The 27,676-nt window shown below is 37.4% G+C and overlaps 1 protein-coding gene across 1 annotated transcript in view; it reads right to left on the bottom strand.

The window, feature by feature from the left end:
- The window catches only part of EYS (eyes shut homolog), a 1,266,634-nt gene that overhangs the window by 817,480 nt on the left and 421,478 nt on the right, over positions 1 to 27,676 (bottom strand). The window contains 1 exon segment of the mRNA XM_059702239.1: positions 13,489 to 13,638. Coding sequence (XP_059558222.1) covers positions 13,489 to 13,638 — 150 coding nt within the window.

Raw genomic sequence — 27,676 nt, 5'->3', positions numbered from 1 at the left:
GAGAGAGATTTATAATGATGGGTTGGTGTTTTCAAGCAATCACAACAGACACAGGAGACAAAATTATGACAAATAGCCTTTTTCCAATGGGAATGCAGGGAGGGAGTACAGAGATCAGGTGTATGAGCTGGAGGATAAATGTCTCAGTTGCTCTGAACAAGAGAATACAGCTGGTGTAAATAGCATGACCTGGGTAATAGCACACAGAACAAGCCAAGGAGAGAATGATAAATTTAGAGATTGCCACTGTGGATCATAGTATGAGTCCGTCTAGTGTAAAGTTCTTCCTATGGCAATAACCAATATTTAATGTTCCAAAGGAAGATGAAAGCTCACAGAATGCGCCTAGGTGATTTATGCCATGTTATTTATCAGGTGAGAAATTCCTCTATCAGTCCAGCATGTAATCATTGAACATCTTGAGTTATGTAGTCTGAATACTCTTTTATTGCTGACAGATCTGCAAATGGCAGTGATGGACATAAAGATAGTCAAGCTTTTAAAATACTCCCTCTACACTATTTGTTTTCATTCTTTTCATTTACCATTAAAATATGATGGTTCTCCACATAAGTTGAATGTCATTTTCATAATAAGCTTGGGTTACATTACATATAAAAACAAGTTAAAAAGTAAAGTATTAGCATTCATACAGCCAATACAATACCAGCCTGCTTTCTGAATGGTCAAATTTACTCTTACCATATGTTTTTGTCTTTATAATTTTTAAAAATGCTATTCTTTTTAAGCTTCTGAAATTCTTAGAAAAACACAATAGATTATGTTATATATATATTTACCAAGCTACTGACAACACTGAAAAGGAATGAGGAAGTAAGAGTCATATGAAATGCCTATGTTCCAGGAAGATGAATCATTGTGAAAGAAAAACCATGTTAAAAACTTGAAGATGTAAAATAAACAGCTTTTTCTATTAGAGAGTGTTTTCCACCATGATGGTCCGTATTTTACAGACAGTGGCAGTTGACTGCTAACTAAGGTATGCAATGCACTTTTAAATACAATGATCACAATTCATTTACATCCTAAAAAAAAAAAAGTGCTCCCAATGTATACACACAATATCTAGCCTTAATAATTAACTAGGGAGTTTGCAGATGATAAAATAGATTTCATCCAAAGCACTATTTTTTTTTTCCTGTGGTTCCTAGAGGAAAGTTAGATTCAAAGATTACAGTGACTAATATGGAAACAAATAACTATTAAAATTCAGGAGGTCTGTTTGCCACTTCATAATTACTAATGAAGAACTGGTAGAGTAGCTTTAGGAAACCTACAATGGACCTATGATGATGAGCTTTGTATTAAAATATACAAAGTAGTTGTATACAATAGACATTGTTGTATACAATAGACAATATACAATAGGCAGTTGTATACTAGATGCTCTTGGAATAACTAAAAATAACTCAATATAGTTCCTATATGGCAAGGCTGTGTTGCTTAAAGAAAGGATAAACAAGTAAGAGAATTAATAGAAAATGGAGTTACAAGGGATATCCTTTTAATTAAGAGGAAAATAAGGCATAGAAAAAGCATGAAGCTAATGATTGTACCAGGATTAGAAGGTGGATCTCTATTTGCCAACTGTAAACTGTACCACATTGTTTATAACTCAAGGAAAAAATATATAATTTCTGATCCACCTGCATTGTCTTTGCTGCCTCTTTCTTGCCCCTAATAGATATGTTTAGCACTGTGTGCATTGAGTACAAAAACTTTTAGAGATTTGAAGCCAGAAATGTCTTGGCCTCTAGTCCTTCTTTTGCCTCAGTTTTAGATATAAGATATCTAGGGAGTGATTTATACTTCAGTAGATATATTAGTTTGCTATTGCTGCATATAAAATTGCCACAAATTTAACAGCTTAAAACAGTACCGTTTATTAACTCACAGTTCTGTAGGACAGATGAGTGGGCAGGATGAACTACAGGGTCTCAAGGGACTGAAATCAGGTGTTTGCCAGACTAGGCTTTTATCTGGAGGCTCTGGGGAGAAATTCATTTCTACATCCATTCAGGTTGTTGGTAGAATATAGTTCCTTTCACAGTAGGTCTGACATCCCCTGCTGGTTGTCAGCCACAGCCACTCTTTGAAGGAAAGCTGGCCAGTGTGGCTCAGGGGTGGTCAACCTATGAACCAGGAGGGAAAAGTTCAATTCTATGTCAGGGTACATGGCAGGGTTTGGGGCTCAATCTCCAGTAGGGGGCATGTAGGAGGCAGGCAATGGATGATGTTTCTCATTGATGTTTCTATATCTCTATCCCTCTCCCCCCCTCTCTCTCTAAAACTCAATAAAACATATTTTTTTTAAAAGAAGGTAATTTGCATGCCTTGTAATGTAGTCCCCTCCTCAATGCCAATAGATCAAATCCTTTCCATGCTTTGAATTGCTTTGACTTTTCATTCTGCTCACCAGCTGGAGAAAACTTTCTGCTCTTAAATTGATCATATAATTAAATTAGATCTATCCAAATAATCTCCCTTTATCCATATAATCCTATATAATAAAGAGGTAATATGCAAATTAACCCTCATGCCCTCACAAGATGACTGCCTATGACCAGGCCGGCAGCGGGGTTAGTGAGGGATGACCAAATGACTGAACAGCAGTCTGCGTGGGGTGACCAGGCTGGCAAGGGGGTTAGTGAGGGACAACCAAACGATTGAACAGCAGGCTGCATGGTGCAACCAGGCTGGTGGGGGAGCCATGAGGGGCGACCAGGCCTGCAAAGAGGGGGCAATTGGGGATGACCTGGCCAGCAGCAGGGGGCAGTTAGGAGTGTCCAGGCCGGCAGGAGGGGGCAGTTAGGGGCGATCAGGCAGGCATGCAGAGGCAGTGAGGGGAGATCAGGAGGCCAGCTGGGGTGAGCGATTAGGAGACAGCAGTCCAGGATTGTGAGAGGGATGTCTGACTGCCGGTTTACCAGTTAAACCAGCAGTTAGACATCCCCCAAGGGGTCCCGGATTGGAGAGGGTGCAGGCTGGGCTGAGGGGAACCCCCCTCCCCCATGCAAGAATTTTGTGCTCCGGGCCTCTAGTTTAATATAATCATGGAAGTGATATCTCATCATATTCACAGATTTCACTCATATTAGAAGGGGAAGAGATTATACTAAGGTGAGGTTTATTGGGGATCATTGGTAAAACTTTACTTATCAAAATAGCCTATTTTTTTTTTTTGCAAAAATTGAGTTTAATCATATCTCCCATGCATAGTTACTGACAGTAGCAAAAGTATTGTCTAAAATCACCTGACACACCATAAGTAAATTTATAAAGAAGAGTATATGCTCGAACATTTTTTATATGTTAACCTTAAATATAGTTGCTTACTATGTACCTGTCTGATTTAAGTCAAAGAGATTATATCAAATTTCCATCAAAATCCTTCAGTCTGTTGTACTGAATCAGCAATAATAGCAGTCAGGTGGGCTCATAACACTTGTACTAAATTTTCTGTCCAGCTTTTAGAACCAAGATAAATTTTAGATTATCAATGAAATCTAAAGGCCTTTCCTCCCTTCCCTTTACAATGCTCTATATAGAATGCTTGTATCCTTCATTGGGTTTTGTTATTTTTGCAGGCAGAAGCTGTTTCTGGGGGGCAATTTGCATGATTATAGTATGGAGTCAAATATTCACTTACTAAAGTGAGCTGTTTTCATCTCTGAAATTTCTATCCAGTGACACTTCAAATTCCTTTTTGTTTCCAGAAAATTCTTAGTCCATTTTAGGAAATCGTATGAACTTAGATTCTACTTTTGAAAACATGCATTTAGACTAAGTGGCTTGTAATTATTTGTGTATATTTCCTGGTCTTTTATCTCCAATTAACATTTGTCATACAATGTACTTCTATTAGACAACTGACATCACTAGACAAGCTTCACTGAAAGCATCACTCATTTTTACTTCATTTTTTACATAGAACCCTGTGGTAATTAGAATCCTGTGATTATTTTAGAAAAAGCACTAATACCATAAACTGTGCCAATACCCGTATTACATGTAAAAAGGCATATTTCAGTACCTTTGAATGACTGTTCTTTAAAAATATGTAGGTAATATCACTTTTATCTTAGTTGAGTAATGTTTTTAAAAAAATTATCATTGTTAAGTTTTCTGATGTTTTTTTTTGTTTCTTAAATAGTTATTAAGCCCCTCTAATGTATCAAGCATTGTTTTGAACTCTGGAAATTCATTAATGCATACATTAATAAAAATCTCTGTACTTATATAAAACTGCATTTTTTTTCTTGTCTTCACTGGGATGATTTGTTATTACTTACTTGAAACATATATGCATATTAAAAATTACTTGCTAATGGGAAAAGCACATACAATTAAATTAAACGTGAACTGTTTGTTTGCTACCTCCTTATTCATATAAATAAAAAGTATTTTTTTTAAAAACAGATAATGTGATCTGTGAAATACTGTGGTTATATAACTCCTTAAACAAAATAAAAATACTTTATGGAAAATAAAAATATGTCTCTCTCCTCCACTCCCTCTCCATAAGAAGAGCAAAAGGTAAGAGAACTGTTGTGAACTGATCAATGTATAACTACACCCACTCTCTCAGAGCCAAGATTTGTTCTGAAAGAGAACACCAACACAATTCCAAAAAGCTAATCAAGATCTCAAGATCTCTGAATAAATGTTGCAGATATATCTTCACTTTGTCTTATTCCTCCTGGGGAAGTTGAGTTATTTTGAGTGTAAACGTTTTCCCAAATATAAATGTTCCTTAGGAAATTTAAATCCCAACCATTTAAAGACAAAACGAATCTTTTCATTATGCTTGTAAACATTAAGCAAGTCAAGTGATGATAGAGGGCACAAAAGATAACTGATGCTTTATTTGCCAATAAAATTAGCTGTAGACTGACAGACAAATGGAAAAGTTTTCATTCGGGAACAGGAAGAATTCTGGATTGGGACAGCAACAGAAGAGAGGGAAGGTATTGAGGATGAGGAATCTTGTTTTTATGGTTTTCTGAAAATTTGGTGGTGGCAAAGAAGGGCTTATAGTTGTCAGGTAAATAGCACGAATAACGAGTTGACAACTCAGGTAAAATGGAGAGTGTATGTCCCATCTCAAGTAAGCAGCCACTTCTCAGAGCCAGCCTATTGCTTCCAAAATAAAAATAAATTCTAGGTATTCCCAGGTATTCTAAGTTTTCATAAGAACCTAAAATGAAGACTACCATGACTTGCTCTAATTTTATAACATCATCTCATCTATATAAACCATACTACCCAGTCAGACAGAACTAGATTCAGTCTGTGGGTCACATTTAGTAAGGCGCATAATAATAAAATGCTGGAAAGCCATGGTCTAAACAGCCAAAACCCACATCTGAAGACAGAAGGAGACCTGGCTGACTGGGGATGTCTAGTTTAGGATATGGGATGTAGCACAAAGGCTCTGAGCATAACCTATGCAGGAGGTGGTAGAGATGTAGGAAGAGAGTGTCCCTTATGGGTCCTCGGCCTCTGGGGAGAAGTAAAGGCTATCCCAAAATTCACGCAAGAAGTAATTTTGATAGAAAACACAGGTTTATAATTAAAAATAGTAATTTTTTTATTGATTCATAAAGTATACAGTATAGGGTTATGTAGGGAATAGCATATCGGGTAAATGGCCTCCACAGCTTTGCTGGCACATGCGCACTCTTTTGTTGATATTTTCCATGACCGTTTTTGCATAAATGTGGCTGAATGTGATGAGACTCATTTTCATCTTGATGGCTTGGTTCATCGATGAAATTGTCACATTTGGGGTTCAGAAAATCCACGAGTGATTGCTGAGAAACAAATGCGTCCACAACGTGTCACCGTTCGGTGCGGATTTGGGGCGGGAGGCATCATCGGACCATTCTTCTTCGAAAATGCGGCTGCTCAGGGAATAACAAAAGAATGCGTACATGCCAGCAAAGCTGTGGATGCCATTTACCTGATATTCCATACATAACCTTATGCTGTATACTTTGTGAATCAATAAAAAATTTACAATTTTTAATTATAAAACTTTTTTCTATCAAAATTATTCTTGCGTGAATTTTGGGACACCCTTTACTTGGCTGGCCTAAATGTAGAGATAAGAAAGTCATATCTTATCTTTCCTTAATCCTCACCTAATATTAAGTCTCAATTGAAATTCAAGGTCCCAGCATTGTCAAGATTAGACTGTGTGAGTAAATGTAGGGCAGCTGGGTTCACCCAGGGTCTCACCAGAGCATAAACAGCATGAAGTCAGGGAGTCTCAGCTGTTCTCTGAACCTTTCCCAGCACTTATACAAGTTGGGACCTTGTAAGAGTTCGGTGAGGGATCTGGAAGAATTGTGGCACCTAAAGATCGCAGTCACACCTGCTAAAATGTAACTTGATAAAGTTGCTATACATAATTAGATCTGTGTTTTGGTCAGATAATGCTGATAACTGTTATGAAAAAGACTTTGAGAAAAAGAGACTCAAGACAAGAAAACAAGGTAAAAGAATGTCAGAGAGGGAGAACAGGAACTAGAATGGAGCAATGAGATCGATTATCCATTAAAGCACCAGAGGGGAAAAATCTTTTCAAAACATAGGAGGCACATTTTTCTACTCTGTGCATTGGAGTTATTGGGGTCAAGATTTTAAATTACAAATGTCTCCAAAGAGCTTTTCTTTCTAATGAGTTATATTTCTACTTCTTTCTCTGATTAAAAGCTAGAATTAACTACTCTGGTAGTGCTCCCATACTCTGATTTTAAAAGGCCTTCAATGTTTCTTTAATTCTGGCTATCTTATGCAGAACCACCTCACATTTCAGTTAAATAGACAGTGTGGAAAGGCACGATTTTAAAAATGAAAACCATTTACTTTCTTCAGATTTCATTCTCAGTCATTTAAAGAGTAGGAGAATTCTTAAGTCTCAACAGTAAAAATATTGTCTCTCTTATACACAGCACATTTCATTTTAAATGGCTGTGGGCTTATGGCCTTGTTCGCCAGTTTCCGTAGGTGAAATAAGTTCAGATTCACTTACTGTAAGGGCAGAACTGGTATAAATACATCGGGTTCTCTTTCCTTCTCTTTCTAGCCAATCAAGGAAAACTCTGTTCTTCAAATAGCAAGGTCTCACATACTGATGGCAAGAATTTCATTGCTTCCAAAAGTAGAAAAGATGCTCCATGCTTGGGCTTTGGGCCCCTTCGTTGAATTTCTACTCCAGTGTCATAAGCCCACTGTTTTAGTTTGCATTCTACTAAAATCAGAACCAGTTATGATTACCCAATTTACTCAGGAGGCGATCTCAGAAAGTAAGAAAGGAATGGGGGAGGTGAGCCCAGAGCATGAGCATGATTAAAAATTAGGAGAAGAAGCCTTATTAAGATAACTGTTCTAGGCATTCCCACTGATTGGACAATGACCTTTTAAGAAGTAAATAATATATGACCAGGATTCTCTACCAGAGGAGAAGGTGATTGGAATATTTATAAACTCCCTTCCATCTCCCAGTGTTTGAAGGGGGCCTCCAAGGCACTGGCTTCCTATCGTGTGAGCTGTGCATGCCTGTGAGCTAAACCAGCTCCATGGCGTAGAACAAGAACCTGGAGATAGAGCAGAGACTCCGCAAGCACTTGACTTAGAAAACTGTCATTATGAGGTGATTACTCCCCACTTCTCACTGAAATGCCGTGGAAATCAGAGGCTGGCAAAGAGGATGGGACCTGAGCACCAGAGGGATTTGCTATGTTTACCCCAGGAAGTACCAAGGCCTGCTTTCAGAAATATACCCATGCTTTCTGGTTTTCACCATTCAGTTGACCCCAAATGCTACAATAAGCCAGATGAGTACATCTTAGTTTGATTTCTGCTTTTCACAGCCAACTCTTCCCTCAGTTTGTACCCAAATCTCTGTTTCTCATGGGGAGATGGTTAGTATTGTAATGTTCTCACTTGGGGACACAGGTTATAGGTATCATCTTCAAACTGGTTTCACCAGGAAGCTCTGTACTTTGGATGTTGTTGTGTCTTCATGAACAAACCTGATAATTTCACTCATGTTTGTCTTTTGGGGGCTTACACCTGGTTAGAACCTGGGTAGAAGGAAGACTGAATGATGAGGAATCAAAGCTACCTCAGTGCCTTTCAATCTGAATTGTCCTGTAACTAGTATTTTTGGTACTCACTGGTCTTGAACATCATTATTTTTTGTTCTCACCAGAGGATATTTCCCCATTGCTTTTAAGAGAGAGTGGAAGAGATGGGGAAGGGGAAGAGGAAGAAAGAGAAGAGAGAGATCAATGTAAGAGAGACACATCGATTGGATGCCTCCTGCATGTACCCAGACTTGGGCTGAGATCAAACCTTCAACCCAGGTAGTTGCCCTTTACCAGGAATCCAACCTGTGACCCTCCAGTCCCTTGGCCAACATTCTCACTGCTGAGCAACACCAGCCAGGGTGAGCATCATTCTGATTAGTAATTTGCTTGTATAATAAATTCTTTCTTAAGGTTAGGATAAAAATATATTTTAATTGTATCTACAGAATTTCTATGGGTCCAATTACTCTATAAAATATCAGATGGTCACATTTATGACATAAATAGTGCTGCCCTAGATAACTAAATATAAGTGGATAATGACCTATAAATATCTGTTAATTGTTAGGCTTTTAATAGGTAGTACATCATCTCAATCATTTTTAGCATCTTATTTTGCAGGGTATAAACTGCTTCAAGATTGTTATATATTATGTAAAGAATCAACAATGATAAGGCCACTATGCTTAATTTGCTATTAGAATCCCTTTAAAAAGATTTATTATGGGTTGATGAGTAATATAAAAGCTATTAATTTTAGGTCACTTTTAATTTATTACATAGAATCATATTATTTTGTAACATAAAATTAAATTATAATGCTCCTGAATTTAGAATTGGTGTTATGTATTTGCATATATATGCCTTTAAGTCATCAATAGCCAGATTTGCAGGATTATGATTTTCAGCATATAGGCGGTAAAAACTTCTGAATGATTTGCCACTGTATCAATTATTCAACATGATGAATGCAAGAACTTTATTTCCTATTGGTACTGACAGTAAAAAATATTTTAATGTTATTATGAGAAAATAATAAAACACTTAATGAAGATCTATAATCACCAAGAAATTATGTATATTAACATGTAAATAGTTATAATCAAATATTACTAAGAAATCAAATCACCCAAAAAGTGAAATGTTTTCTTATTAAAACACACACACACACACACACACACACACACACACACACAAATGCCTATAATGTCCTAGGAGCTTTTGTAGACACTCCAATACAGGAGCAAACAAAAGACAAAAAATATCCTCTCCTGAAAGATGATGTCTGATTCTAGTAGAATACAAATTCTACACTAATAAAAGAAAAACATGCAAATTGGTGTCACTCCGCTACTCCCACCAGCCAATCAGGATGAGTATGCAAATTAACCCACCAACGATGGCAGTTAATTTGCATATGCAGGCACGTAGTAAAGACTGAAGACGACTGAAGAATGAAGATGACTGAAGACTGAAGAGTCTTGGCTTCTCCGCTGTGGCCAGAGTGAAGGCCTGGGTCCCGGGTGCCAGGGAAAAACCAGTGCTGGCAGCCAGGGGAAGGAAGGCCTATTGCACAAATCTCTTCGTGCAATGGGCCTCTAGTAAATACATAATTGATATAATAATTACATAGAGATACTTGCTATGAAGGGCCCTTCAAAAATAGGTGGGAAAAGGGACACAGAGTGTTTTTTTAATGTAATATGGGTAGGCCTATAAGAGGACCTCACATATGAGAACTAATGAAATAAGAGAAAAAATGCTCATATCTGAGGGGAGTATAATAGCAAGGGGACACGTGCTCTATTCAGGCCAATTAGATATTTTCTACTGTCACTGTTAGTACAGTATGGTTTGTATCTAAATGTTTTATAGAATCATGATTAAGAAGTAAAGGGAAAGTGTAATCATTATTTCTCTGCTTCTATTATTGAAATTCTCTAGTCCATTCCATACACAGTAGTCAGAGTCATTTAATAAGCATGTGAATTCGCATAGTGGGACCTGAAGAGTATCATGCTAAGCAAAATAAGCCAGTCAGAGAAACACAGGTATCACAAGCTCTCACCTGTATGTGGAATATAATGAACAAAATAAACTGATGAACAAAATAGATCCAGAGACATGGAGCATGGAACAAACAGAGGAATCTCAGAGGGAAGCGGAGAGGGAGGGCAGGAAAAGATTAACCAAGAAACTTAAATGCATACTAGAGGCCCGGTGCACAAAATTTGTGCGGGGGGTGGGGTGGGGGACTCAGCCCAGCTTGCACCCTCTCTAATCCGGCAGTTGGACATCCCTCTTGCAATCTGGGACTGCTGGCTCATAACCGCTCACCTGCCTGCCTGCCTGATTGACCCTAACCACTCTGTCTGCCTGCTGATTGCTCCTAACCACTCTCCCCTGCTGGCCTGATCACCCTAACTGCTCTCCCCTGCCTGCCTGATTGCCCCTAACCACCTCTGCCTTGGCCCCCTGCCACCATGGCTTTGTCCAGAAGGACATTAGGGAGACGTCCAGTCTATCCAGTCTAATTAGCATATGACTCTTTTATTAGTATAGATATGCCTAACCCATGTACACAGACAATAGTGCAGGCAGGGTTGTGGAGTGGAATGGAGGGGGCCAATAGGAGGAAAAGGAGGACGTCTGGAATACTTTCAACAATAAAGATAAACTTAAAAGAAAGTAATAAGCACATGAATTAAGAAAACACACAACTTTTATTTTTAATCTTACCCTCCTCTCAAGTTACTGTCCATTTCTTGTGTCCATCATAAAAAAATAAAACCTTACTTTAATAAATAGTATATAATCTCACTCAGCAATTTAATTTCTCATACTCTCTTTTAAATCCTCCTCAGACTTTGCACCCATCATTCTACCAAAAGTTTTCTTGACAATGTCATCAATGACATTTGCTTTTCTAGCCCCAATTGTTAACATCCCTTCTTCTACTTAACCAAAAATAACAGTTGACACTGTTGATCAGCCCTCTACTTGAAACTATGTGGCTTTCTGAATATATTCTTTTGTTTTCCCTCCTGTAACACTGACTGCTCTTTTCAGTTTATTTTGCTTGATCTCTTTCTCCCCTGTACTCCTAAATATCGCAGTACCCCTGGGCTCAGTCCTTGGTCCTTCATTCTATCTCCATTTATTCCTTTTTTATTTTATGCAGTATTACCGTTGTATATCTAAAGACTCATAAGTTTATGTTTTCACTGCAGACTATCTCATACAGCCAACTGTGCATTCAACTTATCCACTGGGTTGTCTAATTGACAACTCAATCATAAATTCTGAAACAATGCTAAATACTGTAGCTTGCGAGGAAAATAGATAGGTTGTGAAAAAAATACAAAACATGTTGGTACTTCAAACTTTAAGATGCATTTACAATACTAAAACAATGTGTTATATCAAGTAAGTTTACAAAATGTGTTTCTCAGTCACATTGAGCTCGGTGTGTCATTTCTTATTTTAACACTGTGAGCAACAGGAGCTGCAGCAAAACAACAGCATGGTGAATGCAATTGCTAGTTGAATACCTAAAGTCCCCAAAAGAAATCTCAATAATTTGCAAGATGAGGGGCAATGTGAAATTTAGAATGAACACTGTTTCATAGCCAATAGGTAATGCTTCATATTTATGTAATAAAATCTATAGAAACTAGCTTTTGATTTTTTTGGTTTTTAATTTAAGCTGGGACTTTTGTGCATCTAACAGTTGTTACCAAGGTGACTTTCTCTGCAGCTCTCTGGATTCAACAGGAAATGTACCTGCATATTCTTTGTTGAAGTGTCTTAACTTGCTCTTGCATTTTGATCACTTATTCACTAAAAATATTTCTAGTTCTTTATCATTTTTTGCTTTCCAATCTCATTCCTATTTGTTTAGTGTTTTTTTATTCATGTGAACAATCTTATATTAGATTTACATAGCTATTTTTTCTTTGAATAGGAATCTAAAAGATCCCAGTGATGTAGAATTCAAACATTAATAATTTGAGATTTTAACACATTCTTGATGGATCCACATGATTAATATTGGTGTACCAAAACAATACATCATTATATTTCATAAGTATAATTTCTCAGCAGACATTTAGAGGACTATAGTCCCATTTGTTTACTTTTTCCTTTGTTTTCCTTGCCCTAAGAGATATTTTGGCAAAAATATTGCCACTAGAGATGTAGAGATTTTACTGCCTAATTCTTCTGCCAGAATTTTTATGGTTTCATGAGTTACATTTAAGTGTTTTATCCATTTTGAGTTTATTCTTGTGTATGGTGTAAGTTGGTGGTCTAGTTTCATTTTTTTTTTGCTTGTATCCGTCCAATGTTCCCTTTATTGAATAGACTATCTTTACTCCATTCTATGCTCTTGCCTTCTTTGTCAAATATTAATTGACCATAGAGGCGTGGGTTGATTTCTGGGCTCTCTGTTCTATTCCATTGATCTATATGCCTATTCTTATGCCAGTACCAGGATGTTTTGATTACAATGGCCTTGCAAGATAGTTTGATATCTGGTATTGTGATTCCTCCAATTTTGTTCTTCTTTCTCAAGTTTGATGAGGTTATTCTGGGTCTTTTTTTGTTGTTGTTCTATATAAATTTTTGGATTTTTTTTCTAGATCTTTGAAATGTGCCACTGGTATTTCAATAGGGATTACATTGAATCTATAGATTGCTTTGGGTAGTATGAACATTTAAATGATTTAATTATTTTAATTAGTGAACATGTTGTATGCTTCCTCTTATTTGTGTCTTCCTCAATTTCTTTCTTTAATATCCTATAGTTTTCTGAGTAGAGGGATAATTAATGCTTTTATCCTTTTTTAAAGTTCCTTGGTGACTTTTCTCCCAATATTTGGATATAATTTATTTGGTGAAATAATTGATATTAGGATAGCTAACTCCAAATCATACTTTTCTGCTAGAACTTCAAATTCACAAAAGCTCCCTGGTTAATTTTTAGTATATAGGTAGATTTAAAAGAAATAAACATATTTTATATGACATTTTTATAATAGTTATAATAGTAATATTTATCTTAGATTATTCATACACCTATATTTATTTTCTATATTGTAATCATATAAACATATTTCAGAAAAATTTCAATACAAAAAAGCATAAAAATATAAAACACCTTTAAATATAATCCATATATTTCTTAGTCTTTAGCAATTTGTAGATTAAAAGGATGTTTTTTATTTTTATTAATTTATAACATACCAAGGATTTTCTTGACCTTTCTGTCTTATTTGCATGTGACAGATTATTTCAGAATTTAGAGAATAGTATAAGGTTTTCATTTATTTACAGATAGTGATAGGTTGATATAAGCAGGACAGAGAGAGGCTTACCTGTATAACCAGGAACATAGAGGCAGTTGTATGCACAGGTTCTGTTAACACAATCTTCTCCATCTAGACAAGGTTTGATTTCACATTCATTCATATCCAGTTCACAGAGAGATTCATGGTACCCAGGTTCACAACTACATAAAAATCTAGAGAAAAGTGGGAAAATGAGAAATAATATGTAATAGCAAGAAATATTCCAATACTAGGGGCCCGGTGCATGAAATTCGTGCACTGGGTGTGGAGGGGGGGGGAGTGTCCCTCAGCCCAGCCTGCCCCCTCTCACATACTGGGAGCCCTCAGGCATTGACCCCCATCACCCTCCAATCGCAGGATCGGCCCCTTGCCCAGGCCTGACGCCTCTGGCCTAGGTGTCCGGCCCGAGCAGCGGGAACCTGCAGTGGCAGCGGGGGGCACCGCGATCGCGTGGGCTTCGCCCCTGCTCCTGCAGGATGCCTCTGACTGAGGCGTCTGCCGGGGCAGCGGGGACCCACAGCTGCAGCAGCCCCGCGATCGTGGGCTCCGCTTTAGGCCCAGGCAAGGGGCCCCTAACTCCTGGGACTGCCAGCTTCGACCGTGCCCAGCTCCCATTGCTGGCTCCACCCCTACTTCCTGCTATCACTGGCCAGGGCGGCAAAGGCACCTGATTCTCCAATCATGGCTGGGGGGCAGGGCAAAGGCAGCCCCAGGGCCGCCTTTGCCCTGCCCCCCAGCTCTTAGCTCCCCGCTGGGTTTCCGATCACTGTCAGTGGCAGGGGGCTTCTTCCTGCTTTCCCTTTCGCCTCCCTGCATTGTGCCTACATATGCAAATTAACCGCCATCTTGTTGGCAGTTAACTGCCAATCTTAGTTGGCAGTTAACTGCCAATCTTAGTTGGCAGTTAATTTGCATATAGCCCTGATTAGCCAATGAAAAGGGTATTGCCGTACGCCAATTACCATTTTTCTCTTTTATTAGTGTAGATATACATCATCCTAATATATATACTAAACTTTAGATGTTTGACTTAATTTAAATAAATGGTTATGCTTCCATTTCATTTTTTTTTTCCATTAAAATGTATTTCTTTTTTTTTTTTTATTTCTTAAAGTATTACAAAGGGTATTACATATGTATCCATTTTATCCCCCCGCCCTAGACAGTCCCCTAGCCTCCCCTATCACCCAGTGTCTTATGTCCATTGGTTATGCTTATATGCATGCATACAAGTCCTTTAGTTGATCTCTTACCCCCCTATCTCCTGCCCCCCAACCCTCCCCGGCCTTCCCGCTGCAGTTTGACAATCTGTTTGAGGCAGCTCTGCCTCTGTATCTATTATTGTTCAAAAGTTTATAATGGTCTCTATTGTCCATGAATGAGTGAGATCATGTGGTATTTTTCCTTTATTGACTGGCTTATTTCACTTAGCATAATGCTCTCCAGTTCCATCCATGATGTTGCAAATGGTAAGAGTTCCTTCCTTTTTACAGCAGCATAGTATTCCATCATGTAGATGTACCACAGTTTTCTAATCCATTCATCTACTGATGGGCACTTAGGCTGTTTCCAGATCTTAGCTATGGTGAATTGTGCTGCTATGAACATAGGGGTGCATATATCCTTTCTGATTGGTGTTTCTGGTTTCTTGGGATATATCCCTAGAAGTGGGATCACAGGGTCAAATGGGAGTTCCATTTTCAGTTTTTTAAGGAAACTCCATACTGTCTTCCATAGTGGCTGCACCAGTCTGCATTCCCACCAGCAATGCACAAGTGTTCCTTTTTCTCCACATCCTCTCCAGCACTTGTCGTTTATTGATTTGTTGATGATAGCCAGTCTGACAGGTGTGAGATGGTACCTCATTGCTGTTTTGATTTGCATCTCTCGGATGATTAGTGACTTTGAGCATGTTTTCATATGTCTCTTGGCTTTCTGGATGTCCTCTTTTGAAAGGTGTCTATTTAGGTCCTTTGCCCATTTTTTGATTGGATTGTTTATCTTCCTTTTGTTAAGTTGTATGAGTTCCCTATAAATTTTGGAGATTAGGCCCTTATCAGATATGTTATTGGCAAATATGTTTTCCCACACAGTGGGTTTTCTCGTTGTTTTGTTGATGGTTTCTTTTGCTGTGCAGAAGCTTTTTATTTTGATGTAGTCCCATTTGTTCATTTTTTCTTTAGTTTCAAGTGCCCTAGGAGCTGTATCAGTGAAGAAATTGCTTCGGCATATGTCTGAGATTTTCTTGCCTTTGGATTCTTCTAGAATTTTTATGGTTTCCCGTCATACATTTAAGTCCTTTATCCATTTTGAGTTTATTTTTGTGTATGGTGTAAGTTGGTGGTCTAGTTTCATTTTCTTGCATATCTCTGTCCAATTTTCCCAGCACCATTTATTGAAGAGACTATCTTGGCTCCATTGTATGTTCTTGCCTTTACCATTTTTCTCTTTTATTAGTGTAGATATACATCATCCTAATATATATACTAAACTTTAGATGTTTGACTTAATTTAAATAAATGGTTATGCTTCCATTTCATTTTTTTTTTTTTAAAGAAAATACAATTGCCGAGACCAGTTTGGCTCAGTGGATAGAGGGTCGGCCTGCAGACTGAAGGGTCCCGGGTTCAATTCCGGTCAGGGGCGTGTGCCTGGGTTGCGGGCATATCCCCAGTGGGAGATGTGCAGGAGGCAGCTGATCGATGTTTCTCTCTCATCGATGTTTCTGGCTCTCTATCTCTCTCCCTTCCTCTCTGTGAAAAATCAATAAAATGTATTTAAAAAAAAAAAAAGAAAATACAATTTACCGTTTTTTGGTTCTCAATCTCCAGAATTCCCCAAATGAAATTTGAAACTGGCCCCTGGGGCAAGAAAAGACTAAAGAAAGGGGAAGTTCAGTCCAGATTGGCATGGTGTCAGGTTTAAGAATCTTTATATCTTGGGCAGCTACAAGAAGACTAGATTTCCACACCCACCTACCAGAATCTTAAAAGTTTATATAGAGGCCTTAAGAGGGTTCAGTCACATGTACAGTGTAGACAGTCTCAATAACACCTTCCTCTCTCAAAGCCACTTCTCAATCCTTGAAGTGTCTCCTACTGTGGGAATAGTGTGTGGAACATACGTTACAAGAACAGAGGGGATAATAAGCCTCAGATCACATGGAATCAGCTTGAAGGTCAACTGTCAGTCACATCCTCTCAATAAGTTCTTCCAACAACCTTTTAGAAATGTTCTCCTTAAATATTCTTTATGTTATATTTTTTTTTATGAATGTGCTCGGGTACATAATTAATGAAACTGAAAAATACTATTGAACTTACTTCCACAATTGTAGTAATTTTACTATTATATAAATACTAGAGGCCTGGTGCACAAGATTTGTGCACTTGGGGGATGGGGGTCCCTCAGCCTGGCCTGTGTCCTCTTGCAGTCTGGGATCTGTTAGTTGGACATACTTATTGTTGCCGCGGAGGCGGGAGAGACTCCCACCAACATACAGGCTTCTGGCTGAGCAGTGCTCCCTCTGTGGGAGCACACAGACCAGCAGGAGGCAGCTTTTGCATCACGTGTCTGCCCCCTGTTGGTCAGTGTGCATCATAGCAACTGGCCATTCCACTGTTCAGTCGATTTGCATATTAGCATTTTATTATAAAGGATAAACTTTTAACTATTTTAGGTTTAAAATGGAAGACTATTCTGTCTATGGATTTAATGATATTTTTATGATATTAAAGCCCTCCTCTTTTATTGGCACATGATGGAGAAGTCATGTAATTCAATAATTAGATGTCAGGTTCAAAGTATCACACATTTTTTAAAAAAATTTTTATTGATTTCTGAGAGGAAGGGAGAGATAGAAACATCAATGATGAGAGAAAATAATTGATTGGCTGCCTCCTGCATGCCTCACACTGGGGAGAGTCCACAACCTGGGCATGTGCCCTGATGGGGTATCAAACACTGACCTCCTGGTTCATCAATCTACCTTCAACCACTGAGCCATGCCAGCCGAGCTAAGTATCTCACACTTAATAGAGGGAGTGATCTTCAAAAACCTTGTCATTGACCTGAAGCACTGAAGCATGAAACAGACTGACATAGAAAATGGTTTCCAGAAACTTCATCTGAATCACCTTTTAATGTGCACTATTTCCTCCTTATCTTAGTCATTGGCCCTCTGAGGACTCTGAGTTGCTAAGCTCAGATTTGTCCTACAGACTTTTATTTGAAAGAGTTTCTTTGCTCCTATGTGAATTTATTTTTATTGATTCAGATCTTGTCTCAATTTATCTCTGAATTTTTTTCCCTCTAGTCTAAGCTGTGGCAGATATATAGTAGAATTACCCTGAAATTATTTTCAGTCTATTTCTAGATATTATACTGACTATGTCTTTGTTTCAACATCTAGTCAGTCTGTATCTAATTGCCAGAAGCTAGAAGATCAATTCTCCTTAATTGTGTACTGATATATGTAAAATAACATCAGTAAAAGCAACAACCAATAATTCATGATCAAACCAATAAAATATGTGAAGAAAAAGAAAAAGGGATCATTTAAACTCTCAACTTCTTGTTTTCATAGAAAAAAATATTAATTAAATTAATTTCCACAGATAACTATACATTGAGAGAAATGTACACTCAGCAAAACAAGCTCTCCATAGTGATAGGTCTTTCCCCTCTTGTAAAAGTCTAAATAAAAAGCCTTTACCAAGTTTCCTTGTAATGCTTTTGAGACAGATTTTTATTCCCCTTTTCCAAAGGAACTCTTCCTAATTAACTTAAGTATTGACATAATTGGAATTACAATGAAAATGTAACCTACATAAATCTAACATGCCCATGACCCCCTTTTATTCATTCACCATATTGATTGTGTGCCAGACTTTAGTTGGGACTCAGATCCAAGTGTACTAGTAAATAAGGCTTGGACTTGCTTTGGAAAAACTCATAGAGAAGTCAGGGACATCAACTAGAAGCATTACAGTAAATATATTCCAATAGAGAAGGTGTGAAGTACTATAAAAACACAAATAATTGCTAGGGAAGATGACAGGAAAGGTTTTACTGGTTAGTCATAAAGAAAGAATGGGATCTTTGTATCATTGGATAGAAAGCATTAAAAATGAATGTGAAAGCCCTAGCTGGTTTGGCTTAGTGGAAACAGTGTTGGCCTGGGGACTAAGGGTCCCAGGTTAGATTCTGGTCAATGGCGTGTACCTCGCTTACAGGCTTGATCCCTGGCCCTGGTTGGGGCATGTGCAAAGGCAACTAATTGATGTGTCTCTCTCACCTCGCTATTTCTCTCTCTCCCTTCCATTCTCTCTAAAAACCAATGGAAAAATATCCTCAGGTGAGGATTTTAAAAAAATTGCATGCACAAGGTCATGCTGTTGTAAAAGAGAATTGTATTTCTCAGTAGCTCACCATGTGACTGGGGAATTGACCATAATTACTTTTTTAGGGTGAAATTAATCCAATGACTGTGACTCCTTGAATTTGTGTTCACATAGCAACATTTTTCTCCATTTCCACTATCCCACTAGTATATCCCTATCTAGTACAAAATAATATAACGAATGCTTCAGATACATTACTAAAATCAAGGTATACTTGTTAATGACAGTCTTTCTTTGCTATTGCATGTTCTTAGTGAATAAATGATGATTCCAAGGGATCAGAGTAGGAGCTGGGCACAGTGTTCTCAGGTGTAATAGTAAAAACATGTCAGGATATTATTATTTCAAATTGATAAATTTGAAAATGTATTTTTAAAAAATATCTATAATAATAAAAGCATAATATGCTAATTAGACTGGATGTCCTTCTGGATGACCTTGTAGACAAAGCTGTGGTGGCGGGGGCAGAGCCCTTTTCACAAATTTTGTGCATCGGGCCTCTAGTATAAGATAATGACTGATCTCAATTTAAACATAGTTGCACATACACAGAACAGTTATATCATATTTCCAAAAGTTTCAAAACCTACTATCTAGTAGAGAGCAAGATGGTGGCCAGCAAATCAGCAGTGAGGAAGAAATTATAAGAGAGTAAGGGAATGAAAGAGGAATGTGTGGATGTGGTGTGTGTGTGTGTGTGTGTGTGTGTGTGTGTGTGTGTGAAGAACAGTTAGTCCTTCAGGACTTTCGGGGGCTGGCAGACCACTCTCTCTTAGACAAGGAGCCCCTGCTACCACTGCAAACACTCCCAGGCAGCTGATGCTGGCACAGAAACCATGCCATCTTGAAGGGCAGAGCTGCTGTGACTAGGAGCCCAGCCTTACTACCATCCAGACTGGTCTCAGATGCTAACTGGGATCCTAGAGCCACTCTGAACAAAGACCTGCTACAGCAGCTTCAGACCCATGGACACCTAGACTCCAGCCATCCTGGCTGCAGGCTCCTGTAAGTCCCAGAGGATGTTCCCCTCATGCCGATGCTCTGTGGCTGTGGGCTCCAGCCCCCAACCTCTCCTCTCTGTGCGTTGACCTGCTATGGCCACACACCCAAGCCCCGAAGCTCTACTGTGACTCTTGGTGTGCATGGGACTCCTGCTGTCCCATTGTGGCTGCATGTCTCGGTGCCTGAGCTCTCACATGACTCTTGGGGTATGCATTGCTCCCACCAAGCATGCCGCTGTTGCTCAGGCCCTGCAATTTGGTGCCTGGGCCCTTTAATTATAGCAAAAATGGGGAGATAAATAAACCCCCAAAGGAAAGAAAAGGAGGAATCACCAACAAAAGGAACTAAATGAAATAGGCATGCAATATGTCAGAAAAAGAATTCAGAGTAATGGTCATACAGTTCATAAACTGGATGGACGAGAAAATCAACAACCTATATAAGAATCAAGGGGAAATCAAAAGTGATATAGCTACAATAAAAACACCATGGAAGGTTTCAATAGTAGACTAGGAAAAGCAGAGGACTGAATAAGTGAGTTAGAAGACAGGGTAGAGAAACAAGACCAATCTGAACAGCAATTGGAGAAAAAAATTACAAAGCAGGAGGAGAGCCTAAGGGAGCTTTGGGACAACATGAAACAAAGTAACATAAGTATAATAGGGATGCTAGAAGGACAAGAAAGGAGCAAGGGTTAGAGGACTTATTTGAATAATGATGACAGAAACCTTCCCTGAGATGAGGAAGAAAAAAGTCACATAGGCACAGAGAGTCCCAAACAAGATGAACCCAAGAAGACCCACATCAAGACACATTGTAATTACAATGGCAAACAGTAATGACAAAGAGAGAATCTTAAAGGCTGCAAAAGAGAGACAGAGTGTTACCTCCTACAAAGGATTTCCCATTAGATCACCAACTGATTTCTCAACAGAAACACATCAGGTCAGAAGGGAATGTAACGAAGTATACAAAGTGATGCAAAGCAAGGGACTGAATCCAAGAATACTCTACCAGCAAGGCTATCATTCAAATTTGAAGGGGAAATCAGGAGCTTCACAGACAAAAAAAGATTAAGGGAGTTTATCACTACCAAGCCAGCAATGCAAGAAATACTAAACTGACTATTGTAAAAGGAAAAAATAGAACGGGAAGTAGGAACACAGGTATGAAGAATAAAAATGGCTACAAACAAGCACCTATCAATAATAACCTTAAACTTAAATAGACGAAATGCTTAAATCAAAAGACACAGAGTGGCTGAATGGATAAGAAAGTATAACCCATATATTTTCTGTCTACAAGAGACCCACCTCAGAACAAGAGACTCACACAGACTAAAAGTGAAGGGATGGAAAAATATTTTTCAGGCAAATGGAAATGAAAAAATATCTGGGGTAGCAATACTTATATATGACAAAATAGACCTCAAAGGGAATGCCATAATAAGAGACGAGAAAGGCCACTTCATAATACAAAAAGGACCAATACAACAAGAGGATATAACTCTGATAAACATATATGCACCCAATGCAGGAGCACCCAAATACATTAAAAACAAAAACAAAACAAAAAAACAAACAAACAAACAAAAAACTTTTGGAAGTTATTAAGGAAGAAATTGACAGCAATGCAATCATATTAGGGGAACTTAATAGCCCATTGACATCACTGGATAAATTCTATAGACAAAATAATATCAGCAAAGAAACAGCAATCCTAAACGACTCACTAGATCAGAAGGACTTAATCAACATCTTCAAAACATTCCACCCCAAAGCTACAGAATATATATTCTTCTCAAGTACACATGGGACATTTTCAAAGATAGACCACATATTGGGAAACAGGCAAAGTCTCCAAAATCAAGAAGATTGAAATCATATCAAGCATCTTCTCAGATCACAATGGCCTAATATTAGAAATAAACTACAATAAAACCAATCACCAAAATTCAAACACTTGGAGGCTAAATAGCATGTTATTAAACAATGATTAAGTTACCAAAGGTATCAAAAAGAAATTAAAAACATCCTGGAAAAAAATTACAATGAAAACACAACAATCTAAAGTCTATGGGACACAGTGAAAGCAGTCCTGAGAGGGAAGTTCATAGCATTACAGGCCTACCCCAAAAAACAAGAAAAAATGGTAATAAACTATCTAACTCTACAACTTAAAGAATTACAAAGAGAGCAACAAAAAAAGCACAGAGTGAACAGAAGGATGGAAATAATAAAAATCAAAGGGGAAATAAATGACATAGAGACCAAAACAAACAAACAATAACAACAACAACAAAAAATACAAAAAATCAATGAGACCAAGAGCTGGTTCATTAAAGGATAAACCAGATTGATGAACCTCTAGCCAGACTTACCAAGAAGCAAAGAGAGAGGACCCAAATAAACAAAATCAGAAATGAGAGAGGTGAAATAACAACAGACCCCACTGAAATACAAAGGATTGTAAAAGAAATACTATGAACAACTCTATTCCAATAAAATGGTCAACCTAGAAAAAATTGACATATTCCTAGAATAATATGAACTTCCATAACTCAATCAGGAAGAATAAAAAAATCTTAATAGGCCAATAACTATGGAGAAAATTGAAGCAGTAATCAAAAAACTTCCAGCATCAAAATAAAAAGCTTCTGCACAGCTAAAGAAACCATCAACAAAATAACACGAAAGCCCACTGCATGGGAGAACATATTTTTCCTTTAAGGGTTCAATCTCCAACATTTACAGGGAACTCATACAACTTAACAAAAGGAAGATTAAAAATCCAATCTAAAAATGGACAAAGGACCTAAATAGACACTTTTCGAAAAAGAACATACAGAAGTCCAAGAGACAGTGAAAACATGCTCAAAGTCACTAATCATCCAAAAGATGCAATTCAAAACAACAATGAGGTACCGTCTCACAACTGTCAGAATGGCTATCATCAACAAATCAACAAATGACCAGTGCTGGTGAAGATGTGGAGAAAAAGGAACCCTCTTGCACTGCTGGTGGGAATGCAGACTAGTACAGTCACTGTGGAAACATTATGGCATTTCCTCAAATAATTAAAAATAGAAATGCCATTTGACCCAGTAATCCCGCTTGTAGGAATATATCCCAAGAAACTAGAAACACTAGTCAGAAAGCATATATGCACCCCTATGTTAATAGTAGCACAATTTACCATAGCTAAGATTTGGAAGCAGCCTAGATGCCCATCAGCAGATGAGTGGATTAGAAAACTGTGGTATATCTACACAGTGGAATACTATGCTGCTGTAAAAAAGAAGAAATTCTTACCATTTGCAACAGCATGGATGGACCTGGAGAGCATTATACTAAGCAAAATAAGTCAGTCACAGGAAGATAAATATCATATGATCTCACTCATTTGTGGAATATAATGAACAATATATATTGATGAACAAAAATAGAGCAGATCCAGAGACAGAGCAGTATCAAACAGACTGTCAAACCTCATATGGAAGGCAGGGGAGGATGGAGGGAAGGGGGAGAGCGCAACCAAAGGACTTGTATGCATGCATATAATCAAAACCAATGGACACAGATACTAGAGGAGTAAGGGCATGTTGCAAGGGTTGGGGTTGGTGGGGGGAGGTCAATGGGGGGAAAAGTAGACATATGTGATACTATATATAATACTTTAAATGTTAAAAAAAGAAAATATTGTGAAATAACAAAAACAAAACAAATAAGCAAAAAAACCTACTTTCCAGTCTGGAATGTAGAATATTATAAATTATTTTGGGACATCTTTCTTTTTAAAGATAGATTTGCAATGATGATCATTTATTTTTCTCATTCTATTCTAAGAAACAATTTATGCATTAAATTTACCAAATTCTCTGACTCTCTATCTCTCTCTATCCCTCCTTTTTTTTTTCTGTCTCTCTGTTTGAAAGCCAGAAAATGTTTATATCCTTTGCCTTTTGCCAAATTTTGTTTTCTATATTTAAACAAAAATGTTTCTAAGAGGCTTCATTATCAAATCAGTAGCAGACCACATCTAGCTAGGCTAAGGGAAAAAATAAAAGTGAACCTTGATTTTTATTAACATCTTATGGACCCAGTTATCCTATATAATAAAAGCCTAATATGCTAAGTGTCTGGTGACAGGTCGACTATTCAGCCAATCAAAGTGCAATATGTTAATGATATGCTAAGGCCACTCAATTGCTCACTATGACTTTCACTGACCACCAAGGTGCAGATAGTCAACTGGTCAATCAGTCGCTAAGACGTGCAGTGACCACCAGAGGGCAGATGCTCCGACTGGTAGGTTAGTTTGCTGCTGGGGTCTGGCTGATGGGGACTGAGCCATATGGGCCAAACACACCCTGGAGCCTTCCCACGGTCCAGCTGGCCAACCTCCTGTGCCCCTCTTCTGCTGGCCGGCCCTGATTGGAACTGGGCAAGACAAGGCTGGACACACCCTGGAGTCCTCCCAAGGTCCCTCCTCAGTCCCGTTGGTGCACTGGTAGGGTCCCTTGGCCTGGCCTTCACCCTCTAGCAATCTGGGACCCCTCGAGGGATATTGGAGAGCCAGTTTTGGCCTGATCCCGCAGGCCACACCCTTTGGGAGGGCACCGGAAGCAGAGCTTGTGGCTGGTGAGCACCGCTGCAGCAGCATGAGCCTCTCCTGAGAGAGACTGATTGGGCGCGAGCTTGCATCAGGTGCAATGGGGCCAGGATGAGCAGGAGCGGCAGGTAGAAGCTACAGGCGGCATTTGGACTGTGGGCTTCAGCCCAATCCCCACAGGCTACCCCAAGGGACCCCAACGGTGCACGAATTCATGAACGGAGCCTCTGATTTTATAATAATTATTGCATTGTATGTTAAAAGTCTCTAAAATATTTCTTCTTATTGGAGAAACCATATTTTAACAACTCTTAAAACAAAGATATTCATAATTTAAATATCCTGTTTCAAAGGAACAATTAAGACCATCAAATATGTAATATATTTTTGATAAAATGAAAATTTCTAATTTAAATTCAAAGCTTTTATTTCAAAAGTTTTAGTGGAATTAAACTAAAGTAGGTTGTCAAGGTATGAACATTTTTGTTTAAATTTTTAAAAATTTGATAGTGACTTACATTTTTCCAGATAGGTTTTAAAGATATTTTCCAATCAGTAAAAAGCATTTTAACAGGTGACTGCTGAAGAAAATTCAATACACTAAAATGAAGTACAGAAAAAAAAGAGTAACTCTGATTTTCATAAAGTAATATCGCCTTAATGAAAGGAGATGAAAAAAATGTAAGCTAATCACAGAAGCTTACAGCCCCAAAGTGAGCCCCTGCTTTATATTATCCTTTACATTATTCTATTATCTTCTTTTCACCTTGTCTCAGATATAAAAGGAATTTAAAAGAAAAAAAAATTGTTTCTATGCTTCTGGAAAGCTGAGTTATTTTAAAATACAACCACTATGTTGATTAAATAATATTACAAGTTCTAAGATATAGTAAATATTTTTTCAATTCATTTTCTTTTTATTAATTTATTGGGGTGACACTGGTTAGCAAAATTATATATTTCAGATGCACAATTATACAACATATCATCTGTACATTGTATTGAGGTTTTTATTTAAATATTTATTTGTAATATTAGTATTCGATAGATGATTTTTTCAATAGATCATTTTATAAAACCATACAGTCAAGTGACAAAAATTAAACTGTAAACTCTCAGTGATGAAACTTTATATTAGAAATTCTTTGCCCATTATAGCAATTAAAAATTTGATAGAATTCAGGATATATTTAAAGCAATTTAAATAAAATTCTTGTGATTCCATAACCCCAATTCTAAGCCACAGTACTTTATAATTAATAATATTTTCTCACTTATATGTGAAATATAATGAACAGAAAAAACTGATGAATAAAATAGAACCAGAGGTAGGAAAACATGAGATAGATTGAGGAATCTCAGAGGGAAAGGGGGAAAGGGGGGAGGGGGTTAACTTAAGAACTTATATGCATATACCCATTGCCCATGAACACAGGTAAGACAGTGGTAAAGGCCTGGGGTGGGGTGAGAACTGGATGGCTGGGGGGCAAGAGGGAAAAAGGGGGGACATCTTTAATACTCTCAACAATAAAGATTAAAATATAATAATAAAATAAAATTAACAGAAAGAATTCAACTCCATTGGAATAAGGTGATTGAGAGCTTTCTGGGAAATGTCTGGTACAATTTTCATGTATAAAAAAAGCCTTTTTAGCATTGGAACCACAAGACATAAATTTAAATCCTATTCCTGGGGAAAATAAAGTTGAACAAGTTACAGAAGAAAAAAAATCATTAGCACATGAACAAAATCAAGTCACGATTTGACTTTGGGTGGTGGGCACACAATGCAATATATACATCATGTATCATAGAAGTGTACACTTGAAACCTATATGATCTTATTAACCAATGTCACCCAATAAATTTAATAAAAAATAGAAAAAGAATATGAACAGTCTATTATATCTGCAACATAAAGATTCTTGTATAAAAATTTTATAAAGAAGCTAAATATATCCTTTAGATAATATATTTTAATTTTAATCAGTTATAAAATATGATATAAAATGTATCTGTTCTATAAGTTTTCATTTTTAACAAAACAGTTATATTTAAGTATGCTATATATAATGCAAAATAATTATAGTCTTTTAAATATTTGCACATAAGATATTAAATTTAATATTAATCTAAGAGAATATTGCATATGTTCAGATATATGGTTTATTTTATTTGTTTCAATTTATCCAGCATCTTTAAGATGCTGTACTTTAGCCGAAACCGGTTTGGCTCAGTGGATAGAGCGTCGGCCTGTGGACTGAAAGGTCCCAGGTTCGATTCCGGTCAAGGGCATGTACCTAGGTTGCGGGCATATCCCCAGTAGGAGGTGTGCAGGAGGCAGCTGATCGATGTTTCTCTCTCATCGATGTTTCTAACTCTCTATCTCTCTCCCTTCCTCTCTGTAAAAAATCAATAATATATATATATATATAAAAAAAAAGATGCTGTACTTTAAGATGCACAATATATTCTGTGTACCTCAAGCAACAAAGAAAAGTAAACTATTTTTTACCCAAAATATTTATTCCAGAGAATGACTATCTTTAAAATAGTCTTTGTGTGAAACTATTATAATTTCACTGCATATGGATGTGGATTTTATCTGAAATAATGCTGTTATGTTCAGTGGAATAGAGTTCATTTGCATTAATAACTGGTTTCTAAGCAAACAACTTATTTTAAAAAGCACTTTGGCTAATGATTTTCTACTTAAGTGCACATTAAATAATGATTTTCAACTTTGTAACTAATGAACTGATAAATTCATAAATGTCAAATACTGACTGGTTACAATATTTTTGTTGGTAATGGTTTGGTTATAATAATATCAGGCAAACATTTAAAACATTTTTTTCTTCTATATTCTTTGAATGGACCGGCCAATGTTACTGTAATTGTTCTGGTGAATTCTCTATTTACATATAAATTTTTAGTAGATCAATATTATTGTCACTGACCTAAGTGAACTGATTGTTATGGCTTAAAATGACATTAGTTCTATTGGATAACATATGTTATCAAGAGTCAGAAAATGTCAATTCCAGTGCCCAGCTTCGCAATAATTTTGAAAACAAACTGAGGCTGTTATCCAGACACTGCCATATATCAAGGAATTCATTTTTAAGTGACATCATTAGAATGAATTATTAATTGTTTCAGGCTTTAGTTTCAAAAACCAAAAGAGTGAATGAAG

The sequence above is a fragment of the Myotis daubentonii genome, chromosome 6 (genome assembly GCF_963259705.1).
Source record: "Myotis daubentonii chromosome 6, mMyoDau2.1, whole genome shotgun sequence".
Taxonomy (NCBI): Eukaryota; Metazoa; Chordata; class Mammalia; order Chiroptera; family Vespertilionidae; genus Myotis; species Myotis daubentonii.
This window is presented reverse-complemented; position numbering and strand designations above follow the sequence as displayed.